The 21,746-nt window shown below is 45.0% G+C and overlaps 2 protein-coding genes across 7 annotated transcripts in view; one reads left to right on the top strand and one right to left on the bottom strand.

The window, feature by feature from the left end:
• The window catches only part of atp6v0a1a (ATPase H+ transporting V0 subunit a1a), a 13,845-nt gene extending 8,693 nt beyond the window's left edge, over positions 1 to 5,152 (bottom strand). For all 3 annotated transcript variants that reach the window (XM_061845933.1, XM_061845934.1, XM_061845935.1), the window contains exons 1-10: positions 5,015 to 5,152; positions 3,723 to 3,894; positions 3,163 to 3,241; positions 2,837 to 2,934; positions 2,613 to 2,741; positions 2,232 to 2,314; positions 2,019 to 2,145; positions 618 to 700; positions 456 to 549; positions 169 to 381 (exon numbers count right to left, since the gene is read on the bottom strand). In XM_061845933.1, the coding sequence (XP_061701917.1) occupies positions 169 to 381; positions 456 to 549; positions 618 to 700; positions 2,019 to 2,145; positions 2,232 to 2,314; positions 2,613 to 2,741; positions 2,837 to 2,934; positions 3,163 to 3,241; positions 3,723 to 3,839 (1,023 nt within the window). In that variant the 5' untranslated portion in view covers positions 3,840 to 3,894; positions 5,015 to 5,152. The remainder of the gene's footprint in view (positions 1 to 168; positions 382 to 455; positions 550 to 617; positions 701 to 2,018; positions 2,146 to 2,231; positions 2,315 to 2,612; positions 2,742 to 2,836; positions 2,935 to 3,162; positions 3,242 to 3,722; positions 3,895 to 5,014) is intronic.
• Positions 5,040 to 21,746, top strand: cavin1a (caveolae associated protein 1a). 4 transcript variants are annotated; one of them, XM_061845936.1, is made up of 4 exons: positions 5,040 to 5,162; positions 6,506 to 6,673; positions 6,749 to 7,256; positions 19,499 to 21,746. In XM_061845936.1, the coding sequence occupies exons 2-4, from the start codon at positions 6,582 to 6,584 to the stop codon at positions 20,261 to 20,263; spliced, it is 1,365 nt and encodes a 454-aa protein (XP_061701920.1). In that variant the 5' UTR covers positions 5,040 to 5,162; positions 6,506 to 6,581; the 3' UTR covers positions 20,264 to 21,746. The 4 variants fall into 4 exon arrangements, with proteins under 4 accessions (XP_061701920.1, XP_061701923.1, XP_061701922.1 ...); XM_061845938.1 differs by lacking the exon at positions 5,040 to 5,162 and adding an exon at positions 5,198 to 5,536; XM_061845939.1 differs by lacking the exon at positions 6,506 to 6,673.

Here is a 21,746-nt window from a genome sequence, read left to right as displayed (position 1 = left end):
GGTGTATCCTGCCTCTTGTTGAAATTCAAACTGAAATACGTTCTAGCTCACCTGCCACCCTTCTGAAACAAGCTCAAGGGAACATGGATGGATGAATAGATAATCTTATACAGCATGGTCTGTTCTAATACATGCAAGTGTATCTAATGTTAAATGCCGACTACTCACCGTGCCCCTGCGTAGAGCGAACTGTATGGAGTCCAGGTCAGAGACGGGACACCAAACCTCAGCAATGAGACACTTCTGGGTGACGTCGATGTTGCACAGGTTGAGGGTGTGGTAGATGGCCTTCATCTTCCTAACCTTGATAACCCACACGCGCACCGCCTTGGCCGCCGCCTGCAGGACCCGCTGCCTGTGGTCCTCCGTCTGGTTCAGCACCTTGTGGAATTGTGCGAGGGGAAATGTGTACTTGCTGTATGACAACGCAGGCATGTGAGCATGAATGTAATTACCATTTGCAAGTCATCGATACGGGCGTTCACCCCCGCGAGCATCTCCTTCCTCTCCTGAGGAGTTTCTGGACATGGGTACAAAGTTGCTCGAAAGCTATTGAGGAAAGGCACAGGTGAGCAAAATCAATGATGAATTAAATAATGCGGTTTTTGTTTCCTTACCCCTCACAAATCTTCTTGACTCTGTTCTTCAGCTGGTCTCCCTGGAAGAAGATGATGAAGACCGACTTGTGGACCTGATCGCCCTGTCGAGACACAAAACTCCAGTGTGCATTATCAATTTTTGTTTTTTTATTGCTTGGACGCAGGGTGGAACAGTAGAGCAACTGGCTAGAACGTTGGCCTCACAGTTCTGAGGACCCGGGTTCAAATCTCGGCCGCACCTGTGTGGAGTAGGCATGCTCTCCCCCCGTGCCTGCGTGGGTTTTCTCCGGGTGGGCACTGCGGTTTCCTCCCACATGTATTCATTGGAGACTCTAAAGGTGTGATCGTGAGTTTGACTGCTGTCTGTCTCCATGTGCCCTGCAATTGGCTGGCAACCACTTCAAGGTGTGCCCCATCTCCTATCCGATGATAGCTGGGATAAGGTCCAGCACTCCCGTGACCCTTGTGAGGATAAGCTGCTCAGAAAATGGATGGATGGATGTTTGGAATCAAATATTTTCACCTCCGGAGTGCCTGCCCATCCAAAAATCTGCCTGTGAGCAAGCTTATTCTGAATTCTGATGAATTGTGGTGTATATGCAGCTGACAATCTTTTCGCTGCAGGCGCCACAAACACATCTTGTGTATCTTGTTGGTGTATTTGAGAGGGGTTCAAACTACGTCCCAGGGCCATTCCTTGCCCACTGTATTTTATTTTATTTTTTTCAGGGAGCCTGTATCATATACTAAAAATAACAGGACAGTCTGCTGTGTGATTTCAAACATACAAAAATAGGTAGAGGGGGCAGCATGAAATGTATGGTTGCCAAAAGTGGGTGGGATGTGACACCCACATCCACCACAGCTGCGACTCCCGTGAAGAATACCAGTAGTAATATTGCTTTTAGGTTAAGCATTTCTATGTGCAATGAACAGAATAAGCCATTTACAAATAAAAAAAGTTGTTTTCTTCATAACCACCCGGTGAAAAAAAGAAATGTCAGAACCAAAAATGATTTCCTCCTTTTTCTGTTTTTAATTTGTTTACATATCAAGTTCATCATCCTAAAGAATGCCTTGGAAAATTTGCAGCTGATTATAAAATTTACCCTTGTATCAGTTCTGAATGTGGATTCGGCTCTATTCTTGCAGATGCAAAGCAGCGAGTCACCCCGAAATCCTGAAAGAAAGCTGAAGCTATTTGCTTGTCACCTCTGACAGAAAGTCAAAGAATGTTAAAATGAACCTTACATCCTTTATTCTCTGATTATATTGATTTTTCTGTGTACGGCGCTCGAAGGAAAAAAAAAAATTGTAAACCCCCCTTGGATGCTTTGACAAAAGCAAGTGAATGAACAAATAGGGTGCATAGAAACAGCAGAAAAAAAAGTGTATGTCTCCTTTAAGTCTCATGCTTACTGAAGTAGGGTCCTCCAGTGAGTCCTCAATGTTCGCCTGCCTTAAGAAGACATTCCCTCTGCAAACTCTCCACAGCATCCTCTCGAACGTGGGGATGCGCTCCCTTCCGATGACTCCAGCCACAAATCTGTAACGCAGACAAATTCATTGTTAGTACGTGTACAATTTATGAAGCCTCGGGTACGACACTAAACCCCGCACAGTAGGACTTACCCGAGTCTGAGAGGAGTCCCCCGATTGACCTCGTTAGGGTCCAGCAGGGTGGACGACTCCTCCAGCAGAGTGGGGTCTTCCATCTGCAGGAGCGTTTTGCATAACACGGTAAAAACAACACGACAGGGACGGAGACCAGCGTAGAGGGTTAATAGCTAAACGGCAGCCTGTCGAGCTAAATGATTAACCTCTCCCACGGCTCATTACAACTCATTAAAGATGACTCGACAGACGCGGACGAGACGGTGGCGTTTGGGGGAGGCGGTCGAGCGGCACTGCCACTGGGGCAACAGTGCGGAAAAAAAATTGCAATCGAAATGCTAAGCGTTCTAAACATGTAACATCCTCTTTCTGCCTTCGTATCTGTACTGTTTGGCTGACCTCGTCAAAAAACTGCTGCGTGCGACGCAGAATGTGCTTTAGCTCGGTCAGCTCCAGGAAGTTCTTCTTCAGGGCTTCCTGGTTGGTGTTGATTTCTTTCAACTCATTTTCGAGCTTCTCAAACGTGGCCTGAGGGGAAGGAAGACGAGAGGGAAGTTAATATCTGCCCTCCAGGGTGAGACGACCGACAGCAAATGATGGCAGCAACACTCACTCTCCCTCACCTCCAAGTCAATCATGTCTCTCGGGACAGGGACTTCGGGGTTCTCCCCGGTGTCGATGACCGGGATATCGGCCTTCTTGATCTCTTTCTCAACAAACCCTGCAAATGAGACGGCACTGTTTTGCTTTCATGAAGGAAACTCCACCAGCCTCCTGCCCGTTGACAGCTGGGATAGGATCCAGCACTGCCCGCGACCCTCGTGAGGATAAGCGGCAAAGAAAATGGAACGGTGGATGGATGTTTTTGTCATTTCTCAGTTTTGTATTTTCTTGCATTTCAGCTACTCCCAGGAATAGTTCCTTGCTTTAACCCTGGACAATGACTCACTCAGTTTGCGGTCCATTTCTTCACATCGCCGAACCTCGTTGACAAACTTGCGCTGGAACACGTTCACGTCAGGATTTAACTGCAAGAACAATAAAGACAATGAGCGCAACTGCTAATATTGCTGATGATTCATCCATCCTTAGGACAGCAACTTCGGCTCCACTTTGAAAATTAAAGGATGGATCTAAAATGAAGCCCTTGGATGTGCCTTTAAGCATGGAAAGCAATTCTAATTCTGATCATTTGTACAAATATATGCCTTATTAAAATAAATGACATGCAGTTTAGTAAATAAGCAACCACTATTAAGACAATTCTGGCATTGCTTTCAGCGAGTGTACAACATGATCCACCTCCATCACATCGCTTCCCTCAGGGCTGGTTGGGAACGGTCGTACTCGTAAAGAATGAAGCATCAGCTGTGAGCACATGATCGAGATGCTGCCGCGAGGTATGAACACATTGTCCCCAACATTCCTGAATCGTAACCCCTCCCCTCGGCGCACCGTAGCCATTTTGAGAACACGACCGGATAATCCACATTGGAATCGGCGACTCACGTCTCGGAACTGCACCATCCCGATCTCGCCCAGCTCACTGACGCAGCAGTAAGCAGCCTCCGACTGGAGGAAGAGCTGCGCCAGCGTCATCTCCTCGCTCCTGAAGAGCTCCCCCATGTTGGTGGCGGGTTTACAGGTGCCCCAGGAAACCCCTTCAGGAAGCAAAGATCACCTTGGGAAAAATCAATAAATAGATCGCAGGAACATTTACAGTGAACTTTGTGGTAGTGTATTTTCCATCCCTAACAGTATAAATGCGTTTTGAGATCATCATCATCTGTTCTATGTTTAAGGTTAGACTATTAATTTAGGCAATTATATAAAAAAATAAATAAATAAAGGTGGTGTCAAATAATCTCGGACATCTGCATCAAGGCTTGGTCCACTTACATTTACATTTGCACAAGGTCCCTGCATAGAACTTCAGTGTGATGTTTACCAACGATTTAAACGAATAATATCAGATATGTGTGCACTTTAACAGCAGCGTGCGAGAGGTCGCCATGTGACAACGAGAGAAAAGAAAATCAAACGGATTTTCCTTTATGCTGAAACCCATGATCAGGGCAGCAGTGCAGTTACGCTGGCAAACACTAAACACACAAATTGAGCGCTGGTGTAGATTGGCAGCACAGACTCAATCAGGCACAATCGGGAGCAATTTTTTTGCAATGACATAAGGAAAGGAAGGGATATCTTATGTCATAGATGCACTTTAACAACTATGTAACAGGGCTCAGGACCACACATGGATTAACTGTGGATTATAAGGGGAGCATGTGACTTGTCGCACCATGAAGCCTTACTATTCCCTCAATTTAAGGACAAAAATAAACATACGCTATTGCTTTGTGACTAACCAAACGGATATTAGACAGATATAAACTGATAAATATACTTTCTACATGACAGCGTGACCTGTCAAAGGCAGGAACATATACCGTACTGTTAACCAGCTAATTTGACAGTGAGCGTCTCTGCTAACTTTATTAACGTTAAACACTCAAGGAGTTATTTCAGTGAAGTTAGCAAAACGTTTTAGCATCGCAAATATGATTTGCACCGAGATAACCAACTCGTAGAATTGAAAATAACCGTTCTGCGGCACTAGTGGGCTAATTAGCTTGGTTTAGACCGCCTCGTTTGAATAATGACTTTACACTGTGGCTAATTTGCGCACCTGTTGATCAATATATAAGAACGTCGATAGTCAAAAACCTCATTTTGTTAATTTCGCAGCTCGATAATCTTCTGCTGCTTTTTTTTTTCATATTTTAAAGAAACGTACTTACAATAAAGATGGCGATAACAACCTCCCTGGGATCTTTTTTTCCGGTCTGTCGGGAACGAAAAGTGGAGCAGTGGAAAGAAATTTGACAACTCGTTCTCAAAGCGGAAGCAGCAGGATCGCCGGTCACGTGACTAGACGTTTCACCATACGTGAGTATTAATAAAATAAGATACTGTATTCATTAAAACCCTGAACGTTACAGATTAATACATGTTTTAAAATATTCCTTTTTATTTTCGTTGCTCATTTTATTATCCTGTCTAATTTTTGTTGCTCCTACCGGAAATGAAGAATGTGTAGCAGTGTACAGTAAATTCGTGAAGTCGTCGTGACCACACGAGGGCAGTAATGATGAACACGATAGTATACATTATTTCGGTTTCAGAGTTTTTATACAATTGTGTTTTTTTTAATTCAAAATAGACTCGTTACACTGCCAATTGCTGTCAATGCATACATATTTTGAAATACGGTGCTGTTTACAACGACGTCGGAGTAACTCTGCAAACGATGACTGACGAAGGTGAGTGATGAGAAAAAACAGAATTCCTGTCTGCTTTTTGTAGTTGTTGTAATTGTTTTTCCCATCAGGGTATAAAATTAAGGTGTACACGTTATGCGTTTGTTCTCCACTCTTCTTATCCCCTGAAGAACAATCTTTTCTTCAAGTACCGCCGGGAAAAAATACATAAAAATAAAAAATAGCTGTTAATGCTCCACCGCAAAGAATGAATTGCAGGAGGCCAAAATACTATTTAAAAAATGATACAGAAGTTTTATTCCTAAAGTATATTATTGTAAAAGTGGTCACCAACGTGGTGCCCGCGGGCGAATGGTAGCCCGCGACGACCATATAAGGCGCCCGCGAGGTATGTTCTAAAATTACCATAGGCCACAAATTGTTACTATTATTTGTGCTTTAAATTCTGAATCTGACTTACTGACGTGAATTAAAATTTTTACACATCTGTAATGTCATTTACTACAATAAATGAAAACAAAAGTATTTTATGTACGTGTAATGAAGTGAGTCGGAAATTTGTCGCAAACAGGTCACGTAACCCTTCATACGATCGGTGCTAACAAAGTAGCCCTCAAAAACGTTGCTGAGCCCTGCTACTGTATAGTCTTCACATTTGTAACAATGTGCACAGTCTCAAAATCAAAACTGCGTTTCAATATACAAAAATATCCATCCATCTGTTTTCTGAGCCACTTATCCTCACAAGGGTCACAGGAGTGCTGGAGCCGATTCCAGCTGTCATTGGGCGGGAGGCAGGGTACACCCTGAACTGGTTGCCAGCCAATCGCAGGGCACATAGAGACAGGCAACACTAATAATCAAAATCACACCTAGGGGCAATTTAAACTCCCCGATTAATTACATAAGTAATGACACGAGTAAAATTTACCATAATTAAAGGTCACATACAAACGTATTTAAATAAATATATATAAACACTCAAAGATTCATTCATCCATTAATCCACAGGACGGAGAAGGCGGAGTCCTCCCAGGAGGGGGCCAGGGGGAGGTGGGTCAGGAAAATTCTGACTGGGTGGTTTCACATGGAGCGGCACATGCGAGAGGCCCGACTTCTCTCGGCTGGCTGGTATCCCAGAGGCGCAGGCACAGAGGGGTTTAGTGAGCAGGCAGACACGTAAAGTCTAGAGCGAGTAAAGGGGATCCTGGTGTGGGTATTTTTCTCTTTTAAAGGGGTTATTTTTATCCGCAGAGGGAGTACGAGCCGTTTGTTTTCGAAGCTGACAGCCATGGCGGATACAGGGGTCCAGAAGGAGCGCGGCGCTCTGGCAGAGGTGCCCTGCGATGACGACAACGTCGCCCTGGTGGGTGCCGCCGCCGAGCCGGCGGTGGACGGGGGCAACCCCTCCGAGGAGGTCAAGAGCGAAGCCCAGATGAACGGCGTCCTGGTCTTGGCCCTGCTAGATAAAATCATCGGCGTGGTGGACCAGATCCAGCAGACCCAGACTGGGCTGGAGTCTCGCCAGGAGGCCATGGAGAAGTCCGTCTCCACCATCCAGGGGGAACTGTCCAAGCTGTCCAAGAGCCACCTGGGCACGTCCGCCACCGTCAACAAGATGCTGGACAAGGTCCGCAAAGTCAGCGTCAACGTCAAGACGGTGCGCGGCAACCTGGAGAAGCAGGCGGGCCAGATCAAGAAGCTGGAGAGCAACGAGAGCGAGCTGCTCAAAAGGCGCAACTTCAAAGTCCTCATCTACCAGGTGGGCCATCTCCATACGCTACATTCCGCAAAATCAGCAGGAAAAAACAATCCCAATCTCATGACAGTGTCACTTTAACTCTCTGTTATTTATTTTACTTCCTTGTTTCCCTGGCAACCTGGGGGCGCAGGGGTTCGCTGCCCTACACGGCGGAGGGAGGGTTAGCTAGCCAGCAGAAACAGGACGTCGGAACGGTGGTCTTATGAGGAACATATTTAGACATGCGCGATTTGTAGTCGAACCAATACTCTCATTAAAATATAAAATATGTCAAATTTAACTTTATTTATTTTAACCACAGCTTCATGTCCTGGGTATGCCCCAGACAATTCACCCCTTATCCAACATTGGCTGTATTCGGTGTTGTTTTGTCACGGAGAGGCTGAATTCAACCACTCCCATTGCAGGAATTCCGTCGTGATTAGCCAGCCAGATGCTATAAATACGTAGGTGTAAATAAAATTATTAGCTTCCCGAACGCCGACCACAGAGAGAGGGCGGGGGGACTCGAGATGGAGCCAGAGCCCCACCTCTATCGAAGCATAGTTGGCAGGTTGCTGTGGCACAAGATGAAGACGTCGTTAGCCGCATCGTAAAGGTCGCCGAGAGCGATCCGGGTGATTCGTACCTGTCGGCAGCCGCATTATTTTGGAAACAAAAGTCATAAAATAAAGGCCACTATATGAGTTAACGTGCGAAAGGGTGATGGGGTGAAGCGATACCGCTACCGTTGTGAACTTGACACTCATTCCGCGGTGCTCCGTTTTTAGCAGGACACGCTCTCACGTCCGGCCCGGCTGAGGTTTAGTTTTCAGCGGCGCTTTTCGTGAGATTTCCCACACATGTGCGAGTCTGTCGTGATCTGCTCCAGGATGCTGAAACGTCCACCCCACCCACCTCCCTGTGAATTTTGCAGCAAGAGCAGATTGATTTCACGATTGGTATCTGTCGGAAATTCATCCGTGGGTATTAGGGCTGAATAAATTACACCAAGCAGGTGGCCCCGTTGCTTGGCGATCCTCTACACGGTTCGTGCCTCCTCGCAAGAATTTAGCAGCAAATAGTAAGCAGTACGTTCTTAAATGGAATACTTACAAGGAACTTTATACTCACTGCGTCTGGAACAGGTTTACACAAATCAAGAAACGGGAGAAATTTGAGCATTTTATCTCCCTTCAAATGATATTCAGAAAGGGCCTGGTTGTCAGATGTAGATTATAACGAGCGAACATCTTTAGGTAGGTTCGCACGGCTCAGAGAGTATGAAAATGAGATTGAATGTGATCGCATAGAATAGTCCTAAGACTCGCCAGCGTCGGCTATTCCAATTGCCAATAGTCTTAAAGAACGTATATTTTGGCTATTTAGATGTCCATAGACTGACTCTCTAATGTGGACAGAAAAGCCCCCTCTCACAACTACTGCTGTTTGACCCAGTTTTGTATCCACTTTGTCCATATTTGGCTAAGACCGCCCACTTTCCTCTGATTGGTTGTCTCCGTGTAGAAGAACCCAACCTCACTACTCGTGAGAGCACAAGTATTTGTTATGTTCGCAGCGCTAGCTCGGGGCAGACAGCTAGGCGGAGGTTCTGAGGTAGCGACGCGATAAGCTCAAGAAATCCGGATGACCTGATTCCAGCTCTCACGGAAGAAAAATGTTTGAAATTCAAGGACGTGTGAATGATTTTAATTCAGATTTCACATTTACTGAGGTACCATGGCGACAGACAGTATTACTATCTCAAATACTCCATTTTTTTTTAAACACAAGATGTCACCAAAGATCACAAAACAGTCGACGGTGTTTGGGCTTCTTTCATGTTTCCATTTAAAGCAAAGCTGATGTATTAATATAGCGCATTTCATACACAAGTTTACTCATTGTGCTTTACAAGATTAAAAGCATTTGAATAGAAATAAATAAAACATTTAAAACCGGGGGAAAAACAATTGAAAAATAATGATAAAATGCCAAAAAAAATGTATAAAAATGAAAAATGTATGATATTTGTATACAGAATTGATATCCATGTATTTAACTTTTATCCAAAGACACCGGCCATAATAAAACAGAGAAAATTTTAGCAAGATTGTCTTCAATCAAGCGTGTGGTGCTAGTTTTGATCGTTAGCAAAGAAGACACAGGAAGTCAGCTAGTCTGTGTTCTGCACTGGTCACGTGACATTCAACATCTTAACGGATTTAGATTCCCTTCTCTTTGTCTTTGATTCATTTATGTAAAGCCGACAGTTTTTTCGACTTTGATGAAATTCCTCATGAAAAGAATGTTTAAGTTTATTTGCTATAAATCACACCGATGATGAATTGCTATGTGAGACTTTTTTTTTATCCGTGTTTATCTTGTATCTATTTAGAACGGCAACCAAACATTTGTATTAATCGGCACTAACGCTGTTATGATTGTTTCAACCCGATCCCATTTTCTGAGCAGCTGTTTTAAGCTAGCTGTTATCACACTGCCCGTCGCTATTCTTTCATCCTCCCCCTTTTTTTTTTGGCCACCAGGGATGGGCTGCATTGTTTTTAATTTGATGGCCTGGCGAGATATTGGCGTGGAGTTTTACCACTTTCCTCTTTGCGCGTGCTAATGTGTTGCGTCGGGACAAATTTAGACTCCAAATCAGGTTAAGGATGAGATAAGGGTAAGCCACGCGGAGGTTACAGTGGCGTGAATGTCAGTGGAACAGAAATGCATTCTCCTTTGAAAGCCTCTCGTCTCGGCGCGTGGTCGTCATTTACCGACTCGAGCTTTGCTTTCCCTAAAGGACTTCGTAGCCCGGCTTGATAATGCAGCGTTAACTACAGGTGTCGGATTTTAATCTGGATGCATGCACCGAGAATAGCTGCGTTAGCTAGCAACAGCGGGGTGACGTGAGGTAAAGCACACAAGAGGCCGTCGGTTTTGAACTTGCATTCCTATACTGGCGAGTTTGTACTTATGCAGTGGTAAAGTCATGACTGCGATAAATATTTGTAGGAAGACTTCTAGGCCATAAATGAAAAACAGCTAAGTCCAACAGTCTGCAGGCCTACCTTGGTTTTCCTTTTCCAAGTTAATAGACGGGCAGCATATTGTTGAGACTGTGGCACATACAAAAATAGTGTATTGAAAGAAATAGAAATGGGTAAAACATGAATAAAAATACAAATAGCTGTTAGCCAAAAGCAAACAATCCACCAAGGCCTCGACTGGATCTGCTTGATTCACGCCCAATTTCTTCTTCTTTACCTGTTCTCACCAAGCGAGAACCTCATCATCTTCATTTCGGCTAATTCCAGTTCTGCTTCCTGTTGTTTCTTCAGAGCCACCGTCTCTAATCTGTCCATCACGGCCGGCCTCACCACTGTTTTATAAACTTTGCCCTTCATGCTTTCGGAGAGTCTTCTGTCACATAGAACACCAGACACCTTCCGCCAACTGTTCCATCCCGCTTGGACCCGTTTCTTCAATTCCTTACCACACTCTCCATCGTTCTGTATTGTTGACCCCAAGTATTTGAAGTCATACTTCGTTTCAGTAGCTCCTAGAAACTGGAGGCACATTTTGGAGCGCTTGTGGACCACGTGAGGTGGGTGGGCAGACCGGGATGAACGGGCTGGACTGAGGAGCTGCCCTTTATCCAAATCACCCAGAGGCATATTCATTGATAAGATCTTTGCTGTGAACAATGACTTTGGTCATAAGACCAAAAGATGAAGTTTGTTTTACGAAGAAGCCTGCGCTTCATTTGCAGCTTTGTGACTTTGTTGCAGCGACGATTAAATTGCGTGGCTAAATCCAGTCGATGATGTCTTGTGTCCGTTGAGAGCGCGCGACTGGAATCTGGGTGTGTTGCGGCTGTTACCCCCACTACACGGAGCGTGTGTCACTTACAGTCTGCTTGTCTTTTAGCCAAACTCATCAACCTCTCGGCTTTCGCTCAGCACTACACTTGAGTGTACCAATCAGTTCCACTTGTTGCAATTGTTTTTTTCTCATGCCGCACTTAGCGGACCTCCCTTCAGGCCAGACAACTGCGGAGTTCTTACACAAACCCAACACCGATTTAGCGTCGTGATTCATCTCCCTGGCATCTCCCTGCCAGGACTCAACTCCCCTTCCTTCATCTCAGATTTTACCCCCACCCGGCTCGGACCTTTAACCCACAGCCTTTGCGCCGTCTTTTTTGCCACGTTACGCGCACACTTCGTGCCTGTCTTCGGCCCCTTCACGTCGAAATTCACCGTGTCTTTCTTTCGTGCGAGTGGAAAGCCGTCTGGCCGGCTCCACATTTCACTTTTGCATGTCAGCTCGCATGGAAGGTCAGTTCTCACTTGCACAACTTGATTAGCCAGTTGTTGCGTATTTGGACTCTTGACGCCCTTTGCACAATGGTCATTGGACTGGACTTTTGCTCTCTTAGGGACTCTAATTGCTCTAATCATGTATGTCGTACTAGAACGGCTCCAACTCCCGGGGACAAACTGTACATCTTGTCCTAGGAGTGCTGTCTGACATTAGGCAACGTCTGGACCGGTCACTGGCCAATCGCAGAACACATAGACAAACAGTAGTTCACATTCACACCTAAAACCCCACAGAACCACGGAGAGAACGCGTAAGCACCACACAGGAATTTTGGGGGCTCAGATTCGAACCCTAGCCCTCAGAACTGAGGGAGATGCGCTAGCCACTCATCCACCATTACACTGGTGTCAAACTCAAGGCCCGGGGTCCAGATCGGGCCCGCCGCATGATTTTATCTGGCCCATGAAGGGAAATCATGTATCTTAACTTCCATGATTTTTGTGATAATCTTGAACAAAATTTCAAATCATCATATCATAAATGATCAAGTTGCGAGATTGCAAACTTTTTTGTGTTACCAGTTGAAAAACGCACAAACTCCATTTCTGATTCCAAACCGAGTTCATAAATTCCCTGTGTAAATATGATGGGGCCAAAGATTTTCATCGATTCGCGGTCATAACTGCATAACTGAGGGAAATCATAACTACAATGTCACCCGTGACAAAAATGACTTTGACACCCCAGCAATATTATTTTACAATACCTATTAGTAATTTATTAGCTTTATTTATTTGTAAACGATATTTGAGTTTATCAGCGTTTCCACAAAAACTTGTACATAGATGAAACATATAATAATGTTATTGTATGTAGGATTTTTTTTGTCATCTGTTGTTGATATATTTTAATATTAATGAAATTTTCTCATGGAACTTACTTTCTCATAAATATTTGTGTAAATCTCACTGATTGAATACAGACAAAGTGTTGGAGTATGTGAAAGTGTAGAGGACTGTGCAAAAGTCTTGGATCTCCGTCGTGACATTTTTGTGTTGTTTTTAGGATCTTGCTAAATGTGTTAAATTATCGGCCATAAAACCAATATGGCCAGGGTATCACTTTATGCCGTAAAGTACTTTTTTTTCCCACGTTAAATTTTACATAATGTTAGACAAAACGGGTGCTTGTTCCCCGTCATCCACCTGTGGAAAACCCTGAAGTGGGAAAAAAAATGCTGCACACTACGTCACTTGTGTGTCCATTTCAATATGAATGAACGAACGAAGCCGCCGCCTCGTCATAAGTTCCAACTATTGACTTAGGAACGACGTAGCAACAAGAACAAAATATTTCTGTTTATATGAATTATTCCTTATAAGACGTGCAAGATGTGAAATCTATATACATAAGTGTGTTAACGATGTCAATTGTGCAAAGGGAGCAGTTTAAGTGATGAATCGTGGGGTCTGCAAAATGAATTAATATAAAAAAATATATATATATATACTTATATATATATTACTCATACCATACAAAGGTTAAATTTTCCACCTTGCAGAATGTGTAAATATGTAAACACTGAACTTGGCAGCACGGTGGATCAGCTGGTAAACCGTTGGCCTCACTGTTCTGAGGTCCCCGGTTCAATCCCTGACCTGCCTGTGTGGAGTTTGCATCTTCTCCCCCGTGCCTGGGTGGGTTTTCTCCGGCCGCTCGGGTTTCCGCCAACATCCCGAAAAAAAGCAACATGAATTGGACGCTCTAAATTGCCCATAGGTGTGAGTTGTGAGTGCGGCTGTTTGTTCTCGATGTGCACTGCGATTGGCTGGCGACCAGTTCAGGGTGTAGCCTGCCTCCTGGCCGTTGACAGCCGGGAGAGGCTCCAGCACTCCCTGCGACCCTCGTGAGGATAAGCGGCGAATGAAATAGATGGGAACACTGAACTTCCCCTGTAATTGTGGAAGAACCACAATGAGGGGGAATAGTGAGGCCTCTGTTTGGTGCTTGTGCAATTTCCATTCCTCACAGTCATAAAAGAGTATAAGTTGTGACAAAAGTGAAATCTAATCTTTCAAAACTAAAAAAATGTCACATGCGTCAAAAACATAAGGAGATGTAGGTGGACTTCAGGCACATTCAATCGCCCGAGCAGACTAAGCGGGGCTTATTTTAGCCCTTCGGCACGCTTTCGAGACTCGCGGGGTCCACTGGCCGCTCCGCCGCTCTCACGTGGCCTCCCGCGGGCCTGCGTCGCTCATTGTGGGGGCAGAACCCACAGCTGCGAGGGGCAGACGGGATCCGACAGCTGAGCCCAGCGCGGAGGGCCCCGCGTCGCGCTGCCCGAAAAGGAATGGCGTGTGTGCCAAGATGGTGGGGCTCGATCAGAAATGTTCAAGTGCTGTATGTTCACGCCATTTTTGATTGTGTACATGTCAAATATAGGCAGAATGACGCAAAATCATATTCTATGCTAAAGTGGCAAAATTAACGTATCCTACTGTCTGTATATTGAGGGAAGCTGTCAATAACGCTTTACGTTCACAAGATGGACGCATAAAATGATTGAATGATAGTTTGCTCACTATATTTCGCGACGTAAATATTACAAACAGGCAGCTCTCAGCATGAAGCGAACTCCAACCGTAATGATAAATCAATACCTCAATATGGCGGCACAGTGGCTAAGCTGATAAAGCCTCACAGTTCTGAGGTCCCGGGTTCAATTCCGGACCCGCCTGTGCGGAGTTTGCATATTCTCCCCGTGCCTGCGTTGGTTTTCTCCGCGTGGGCACTCCGGTTTCCTCCCACATCCCCAAAACATGCAACATTAATTGGACACTCTAAATTGCCCCTAGGTGTGATTGTCAGTGCGGCTGTTTGTCTTGATGTGCCCCGCGATTGGCTGGCGACCACTTCAGGGTGTACCTCGCCTCCTGCCCGTTGACAGCTGGGATAGGCTCCTGCACTCCCACGACACTTGTGAGGATAAGCGGCTAAGAAAATGGACGGATGGATGAATACTTCAATACGTTACCTTAGCATTATCTTTGAAAACATCTTTGTTTTATATTGCATCACACAATGTGATAGCCAGTGAAAATATACGATAAATGCATCCATTTTCTTTGCCACTTATCCTCACGAGGGTCACGGGAGCGCCGGAGCCTACCCCAGCGGTCAACGGGCAGGAGGCGGGGTACACCCTGAACTGGTCGCCAGCCAATCGCAGGGCACGTGGAGACAAACAGTTGCACTCACAATCACACCTACGGGCAATTTAGAGTGTCCAAGTTAGATAATGACACAAACCAAGAACCATGTAGTTGTTGCCACGGTGATGCAGATTGATGATCATAATATTCATGATGAAAAGGTAGGTAGGCACTGGGTAGGACTGATATTTGCTAATTTATTTAGTTGCGGCATAATAAATCCGTTATTCCAGTTTGATTTTAGACAAACATTTGATGAACCGATGATGTTATTTTATGACATATGATTTCTATTCATGTCACAACAGCATACGGCATTACGGTGCCACTCACTTCACTGTTGTCGTGGCAAGCGCAGCAAACGCGCGCGCGCACGTGACCAAATTCTGCTTTAGGTATGATTCACTTGACGGGAAACTTCAGCAACAGAGCCTCCCTTTCTCAAACGCGCTCAGTTTCAACCTTCAAATTTCACACAAACCAAAGATTTCACTTTCAAAACTCGCAACGTTGTAAATTGAGAGTAACCCCGATCTAACCCCTAAAAAAAATATCCTTTTTTTTTAATTGATAATGATCAAGTACAATCCAAACACAATCAAACCTCGGGCAAAGGGGGAAATATTAAATATCTTTGGGGATGAAGTACGGCACTTTGCAGAGAAGCTGCCAAGCCATGTTGTACCTACATTTGCCACTAGGTGGTACTGTGATGACAGAATAGCTTCAGGTTCAAACGCAAACCAAAACTTCATGAACAATTCTAGGATTTCCCCCCCCCCCCCATTTCACATCTTTTGTATGTAGTTTTGTCAGTACCGCTGCCGATGTGTAAAACGCACAATTTTCCGTTGTTGTGTTGCGTGACTCACTATTTCCGATAACGTTTCCAGCGGCAACAGACGATGATTCCTGTTAACATGAGATCATATTGAAACAATTGCAAAATCCTGTACCGCTATATATATATATATATATATATATATATATATATATATATATATATATATATATAGCGGTACAGGATTTTATATATATATACATCACCCTTGCACGACGTGACAGTGGTTGGATTGCGATTCCATTTCTGTGGAGGGTTGCGCGTCTCGATCAAAAGATGAACTCGGTGTGTTCGCGTTTTGCTTTTTCTTTGGCTTTCCTTGTTTTTATTTGCCACTTCGATCGCTGAGTCACTGTCTCAATTGATATCTAAGATCATCTGAACGCCATTTTGCTTTTCCTTTTGGCTTTTACGGAGTAGTTATTTAAAAAAAAATTGTGCGGCCTCAACGATAGCTCTTCAAGAAAAAAAGGAAAGAAAAAACTGCAGTTATTACATTTAGCATAATTAAGCATGATTTTTCTCCAAAAACTATATGCATGAGGAACATCTGCGATATCATCATTTACCACAGTTTTCAACTTTAAAAAAATCTTTTATGATTGTTAAAATAGCAAAAAATGTTACTTAAAACATTGCCTGCATAGTTCCAAAAGTAATACTTAAGATATAAATATAATATAAATAATGTAGACGATTTCTATTTCGAGGCGGCACGGTGGCTCAGCTGGTAAAGCGTTGACCTCACAGTTCTGGGGACTCGGGTTCAATCCCGGCCCTACCTGTGTGGAGTTTGCATGTTCTCCCCGTGTCTGCGTGGGTTTTCTCCCGCATCCCAAAAACATGCAACGTGAATTGGACACTCTGAATTGCCCGTAGGTGTGATTGTGACCGTTTGTCTCCATGTGCCCTGCGATTGGCTGGCGACCATTTCAGGGTGTACCCCGCCTCCTCTTGCCCGTTGACAGCTGGGATAGGCTCCAGCACTCCCTCGACACTTGTGAGGATAAGCAGCTAAGAAAAATGGATGGATTATGATGGATTATATGTGTCATTAACCCCACTTTTCAACTTTAAAAAATCTTTTATGACTGTTAAAATGGCAAAAATGACCCTTACTTCAAACATTGCCTCCACACTTCTAAAGATAATACTTCAGATATAAATATAATATAAATAATGTATATTATTTATATTTCTATTGTTTGAAAATGCAGACAAATCAGACAAAAATTGATATTAATTTGAGTTTTTTTGGTCCTGTCCTGGAAACACATTCAGATCACCTTCCATCAGGGTTGGGCGATAGCCACTAAAAATAACATATATTTTTTTTTTTACAAAAATCATATTTTCTGAATAGGAATTTCCCCTCTTCTGCAATAGAAAAAGCATCATAATCAAAACTAATTTTCGATCTCACCCATGATCACGCGAAAGGGCGCTTTTGACTTGCTGTGACATCTGCGACGTTGTGAAACTGCTCATCTGCGGTTCAAAGTTATGAATACGGCGGCTCAACCAAGCTCGTCTCTTTTCACACTTTTTGGTATGGAATATGAAGTGAAGGTTTTGAAAAAAACATCCTGACGATTAAACTCGACAACTTTGTTGATAAGTAGCCTTCCACCTCGTGACATCACTTCCTCGGGCGCACGTTTAATTAAGATGCTTCGCCGTTCGTCGTCGGCTGTTTGCCCTCATAAACCGCACCAGCTGCGCCAGGCGAGGTTTGGAGCCGGTCGCCATGGCGACGAGGCCTCGTGTTTACCTGTTGCCATGCAGGGGATGGTGGTGGTGGTGGTGGGGGGGGGGGGGGCAGAGCGGTGGCGTTGTCCATGTATAGGGCTGAGCGCCGGCTCGGCGGCTGGCCAGAAAATGTAGGTTGGAATCCGGAGGAGAGGAAAAGGCCAGCCCAGAATAAACCCACGCAGACAGAGAACCGAACCGGCCCCCCCGACCCAGTCCAGTCCGTTCCACGGGGGAAGGGAATGTCCATTTTTATGACTGGGTCATGTGTCCATGTTGGAAGCGGGCCATTTCTTTCATCTGTCTTCTGTCTTGACTTTGACAGCTTAATGTTTCATAACAGGTGATTTTTTTTTTCATTTGAAAATAACCTTCATATAGTACGCATAGTGTGTCATATACACAGTGTATGTGTGTATACGCACACACACATTAATATATATATACATACACTCAAAGAGAGATTCTGAAAATGTTGAGGATGATGAACATACTCATTTAAAATTTTGGCATGAATCATCTCCGGACTGTTGTACGAATGTTCGTCTGTGGTCGTGTCGATTCTCCCTCGGAAATGAAAGTGGAGACCTTCTGGCGTGCGACCGTCGTCGGGAGATGGCTGACAAAACGGCAGGAAGTGAACACGCGCTTCTCTCCGTCTGACTAAGTCGATGCAAAATGAAATTCTTCTCTTGCTCCCGCCCGCGTAGCTCGAGAGATATTTTCTCGATGTGGCTTCCGATAGCAGTCGACCGCATCAACCTCAATTTGGTGTCATCGTGACGCTTTCACGGCGACCCGATGTGGCGCGCCACCGCCGGGTGGCGCTGCGAAATTGCTTTTTGCCCGCTGCCTGAACCTTTCATAAGGATGAGTCAGAAGCTTTCATTTCCACTTTTCTACCCAGAGGTTAATTACTCTTTCTGCGTGATAACAGAAGTGCCGCTGTCATGATTTTTAGTATGTTATTAATGAAAAAAATAAACAGGCAGCCGGAATGAATCTATCCGTTTTTTCACCACACAACACGATTTTGACGTACATGGCTTTTTGTCACTCCCGCCATAAAAATCCTCTCGAGGGATTTGTTTTTGGAGAAGAAACAGGAAATGACGCTAGTAGCAGACGCCCACTCAAGCGGTCTCGTACGTTTCTAATAGTTTTACATGCTGGGAAGGTAGATCGTTGTTCCTTGGTGCTAGCCAAAATGCCGACTCTTTGTATCGTATATATTGCTCGAACACGTGAGAGGATGGATTCGCTCTTCGTGCTTTTCCAAAAGACCCGGTTCGTCGTGAAAAATGGATTGCAGGGTACGAAGGATGAGAGCTTTGTGGGTTCCAAATGACAGCTAAGTTTGCATACAGGTACTAAAAAAAAAATAATAGTTTGGGGGGGACCACGTAATCCGTCTCTTATAACGTAACAAAAGATCCACGTACGTACGACAGGGGGGCTAAATGTGTCGATGTGCGCGCCGGACGGCTTCCGTGTCGGGCTCGCCGGCGAAGGCTTCCACGTTTGGCCGCGGCGTTGTCGTCGCTCACAGCCGGTGTTGTTTTTATCACCGCCATCGCGGAGGTGGATCGGGCCGGGAGGTGGTTCGGCCGCACGCGGTTTGGCCGTGATCCGCATATCATCTAAACGTGGCGATAGGGTAATTTTTCCCCAGTCACCTCACTCGGCGGTGAGATGTTCGCTTCTTCGAAAAGAGCTTCCGTGTCAGAAGGGGGGTGTCCCATAACGGGGGCCACAGCGTGTTTTCAATGGCGAATGTCCCAGTGTGATGTCACGGACAGAAGATGCAGCCAATATGGCGACCACTTGAATGTCGAATGAGACTTCCGCAACTTTGCGCATGGATGACGCGCTCTCCGCTCGTATTTATTTTTTCAAATAGACATTGAAGTGAATAATGTTATATGTATTTTTCATTACAATATCTATTTTAGAACGTTTGTAGGGATGACATTTGGGCTTGAAATTAACGTCACATTCTTCATATGCTTCAATATTGGGGAAAATGGTTTTGCATTTCGGCGTTTTGCAAATATTTCCAATCAGCAGAGGTTCTGCTCGCATGCTAATGATTTTTAATTTTTTTGGCGCTATTCTACTGTTTTCAGGACCAAATGAAGGCCGCGAAAACAGTCAAGCCGGCAGAGGCGCTCGCCGTGGACAGGACGATGGAGGGTCTCCAGCAGATACCCGAGGAGGGCGGCGAGGGCGAGGCCCAGCCGGCCAACCTCAACTCGGACGACGAGGTGGAGATCGAGGAGATCGTGGAGGAGTCCCGAACCAAGCGCCTGCAGCGATCCACCAAGAAGCAAGTGGACAGCATCAAGAAGACCTTCTCCAAGGAGAACATGGAGAAGACCAAGCTGAAGACCAAGGAGAACCTGGAGAAGACCAGGCAGAGGACCCGAGAGAACATGGAGAAGACCAGGCAGAAAACCCGCGACAACCTGGAGAAGACCAAGCACAACCTTGAGAAGAAGATGAGCAAACTGAGCACCCGCATGACCCCCAAGATGGAACGCCGGGTCAAAATGAAGGCCTCCAAAGAGAAGGTGAAGAAGTCCCTCACACCCGACCACGCCATCTACGCCCGCTCCAAGACCAGCGTCTACCGCGTGCCCCCCTTCACCTTCTACGTCAAGAAGATACGCGAGGGCGCCGAGGAGGTGGCGGCGGTGGACCACTCGGAGATAGCCGAGGCGACGGAGGCGGGGGGCCTGCCCAAGGGCGAGGAGAACGGGCTGGGGGTCCACGTGGAAGTGGAGGAGGGGGAGCTGGTAAGCGTAGACAGCCCGGAGATGGCGGCGGTGCTGAAGGACCCTCAGCTGGTCGGGGCGGAGGCGGACCACCTCCAGAAGAGCCAGCGCGAATAGAGAGTCCGTCCCCATTAAAGGCACAGGAAACACGGAAGCTCCACGAGGACGCATCAGTAACCATCTGGACTCCACGCATATATTTCATATCTGTTCCATTTTTCTTCTTCTTTTTTAAATCCAAAAGATTTTCATAGTCACTTTGGCACAGTAAAAGTAAAAACTAAGCAAACGCCGATAGGATATTCACGCTAATAGGCCTAACCTTTTACACAAATCCGGTTTGTGCTTGTTGATTTTACGAGCGTAGTCCCAAATAGGAAGATAAAAAGGTATACATATTTCTTTGTTGTTTGTAATGTATCGTAATATGGAGTATTTTGCCACGTACAACGCGCGCGCACGACCTGTGAGGGTAGCGGGAAGTCGCCGGGAAGGTTTCGGGGTAGGTTTCGGGGCGCTCCTCTGGCCACAAGTGGGAAAAATATATAAAAAAATGTAAAAAAAACTATTAAAAAAATAATATTAAAAAAACACAAGTTGCATAACATTGGAAAACAAAGAAATACAAAAATAGTAATATGATGTTAGGGATGGGCATTTATCTTTGGGGCATCAAATTTGAAGAAGACTGCTGCTCCGGATGTTTTTCAATCTCGTTTCCATGCCAGTTTTGTACCGAGCGGAATACACGGCGGATATTAAAAGTCGACACACCCCTTTTCAAATGTCAGGTTTTAGTGACCGAGATATTGTAAACCTTTTTCCACCAATAATTTGGCTAATAATTTGTACAACTCAATCAAAAAAATGAAGAAATTCTTTGAAGGGATGATGTCCAGAAAATAACTGAAATAGTAATGTTGCGTAAGTGTCCACACCCTCTTAAAACTGAGCTGTGGCTGTGGTCACAATCATCCAATCGGTTTTCAACTCATGTTTAAAGGAACATTCCGGTGGTTTGGAGTAACAATGTATCCAACAGGTCATGTATTATGATAATGTGATGTTAAATCCCTTCTCATTTAATAGTGTTTTGAGAAGATTTTTATCGAAAATTACGAATTTTCAGGTGCGCCGCCATTTTCGCCGTCAGACTCCGCGTCGTTCCGCCAGAAGAGCCATCCGAATATTCAACATTATTTACAGCCACAGGTTCAAATCTGTATGGAAGTATTCCTCCGTCTTCCCGATCAACCGATACTGCTGTTTCTTCATCAGATGAGGATAAATCCGAGAAATCAACGCTGGGCATAATGGTGTCCCGTGTAATCGAGCGTTTGGAACGGCACGTAACACGTCACATCCGCGCATGTAGGTCAAGTAACTCGCGAAAATGGCGGCGCACCTGAAAATTCGTAATTGTCGATAAAAATCTCCTCAAAAGAGGATTTAACATCACATTGCAGACAAGATAGAGTACATTTTACATGACCTATTGGATGCATTGTTACTCCAAACCACCGGAGTTTTCCTTTAAATGAGAGCCAGCACACGCCTGCAAACCATGTGAAGAAAGCCCAAATAAACTTCAGATGTTCTA

This window comes from Syngnathoides biaculeatus, chromosome 16 (genome assembly GCF_019802595.1).
Source record: "Syngnathoides biaculeatus isolate LvHL_M chromosome 16, ASM1980259v1, whole genome shotgun sequence".
NCBI classification, from domain to species: Eukaryota; Metazoa; Chordata; class Actinopteri; order Syngnathiformes; family Syngnathidae; genus Syngnathoides; species Syngnathoides biaculeatus.
The sequence above is the reverse complement of the archived record's forward strand: the minus strand, read 5'-3'. Positions and strand labels throughout refer to the sequence as shown.

Coding starts and splice junctions, on each gene's coding strand:
- cavin1a (XM_061845936.1), top strand. CDS start 6,582: ATGGAGCGGCACATGCGAGAGGCCCGACTTCTCTCGGCTGGCTGGTAT. Junction 6,674..6,748: donor TTTAGTGAGCAGGCAGACAC/GTAAAGTCTAGA, acceptor TTTTATCCGCAG/AGGGAGTACGAGCCGTTTGT. Junction 7,257..19,498: donor TCAAAGTCCTCATCTACCAG/GTGGGCCATCTC, acceptor TACTGTTTTCAG/GACCAAATGAAGGCCGCGAA.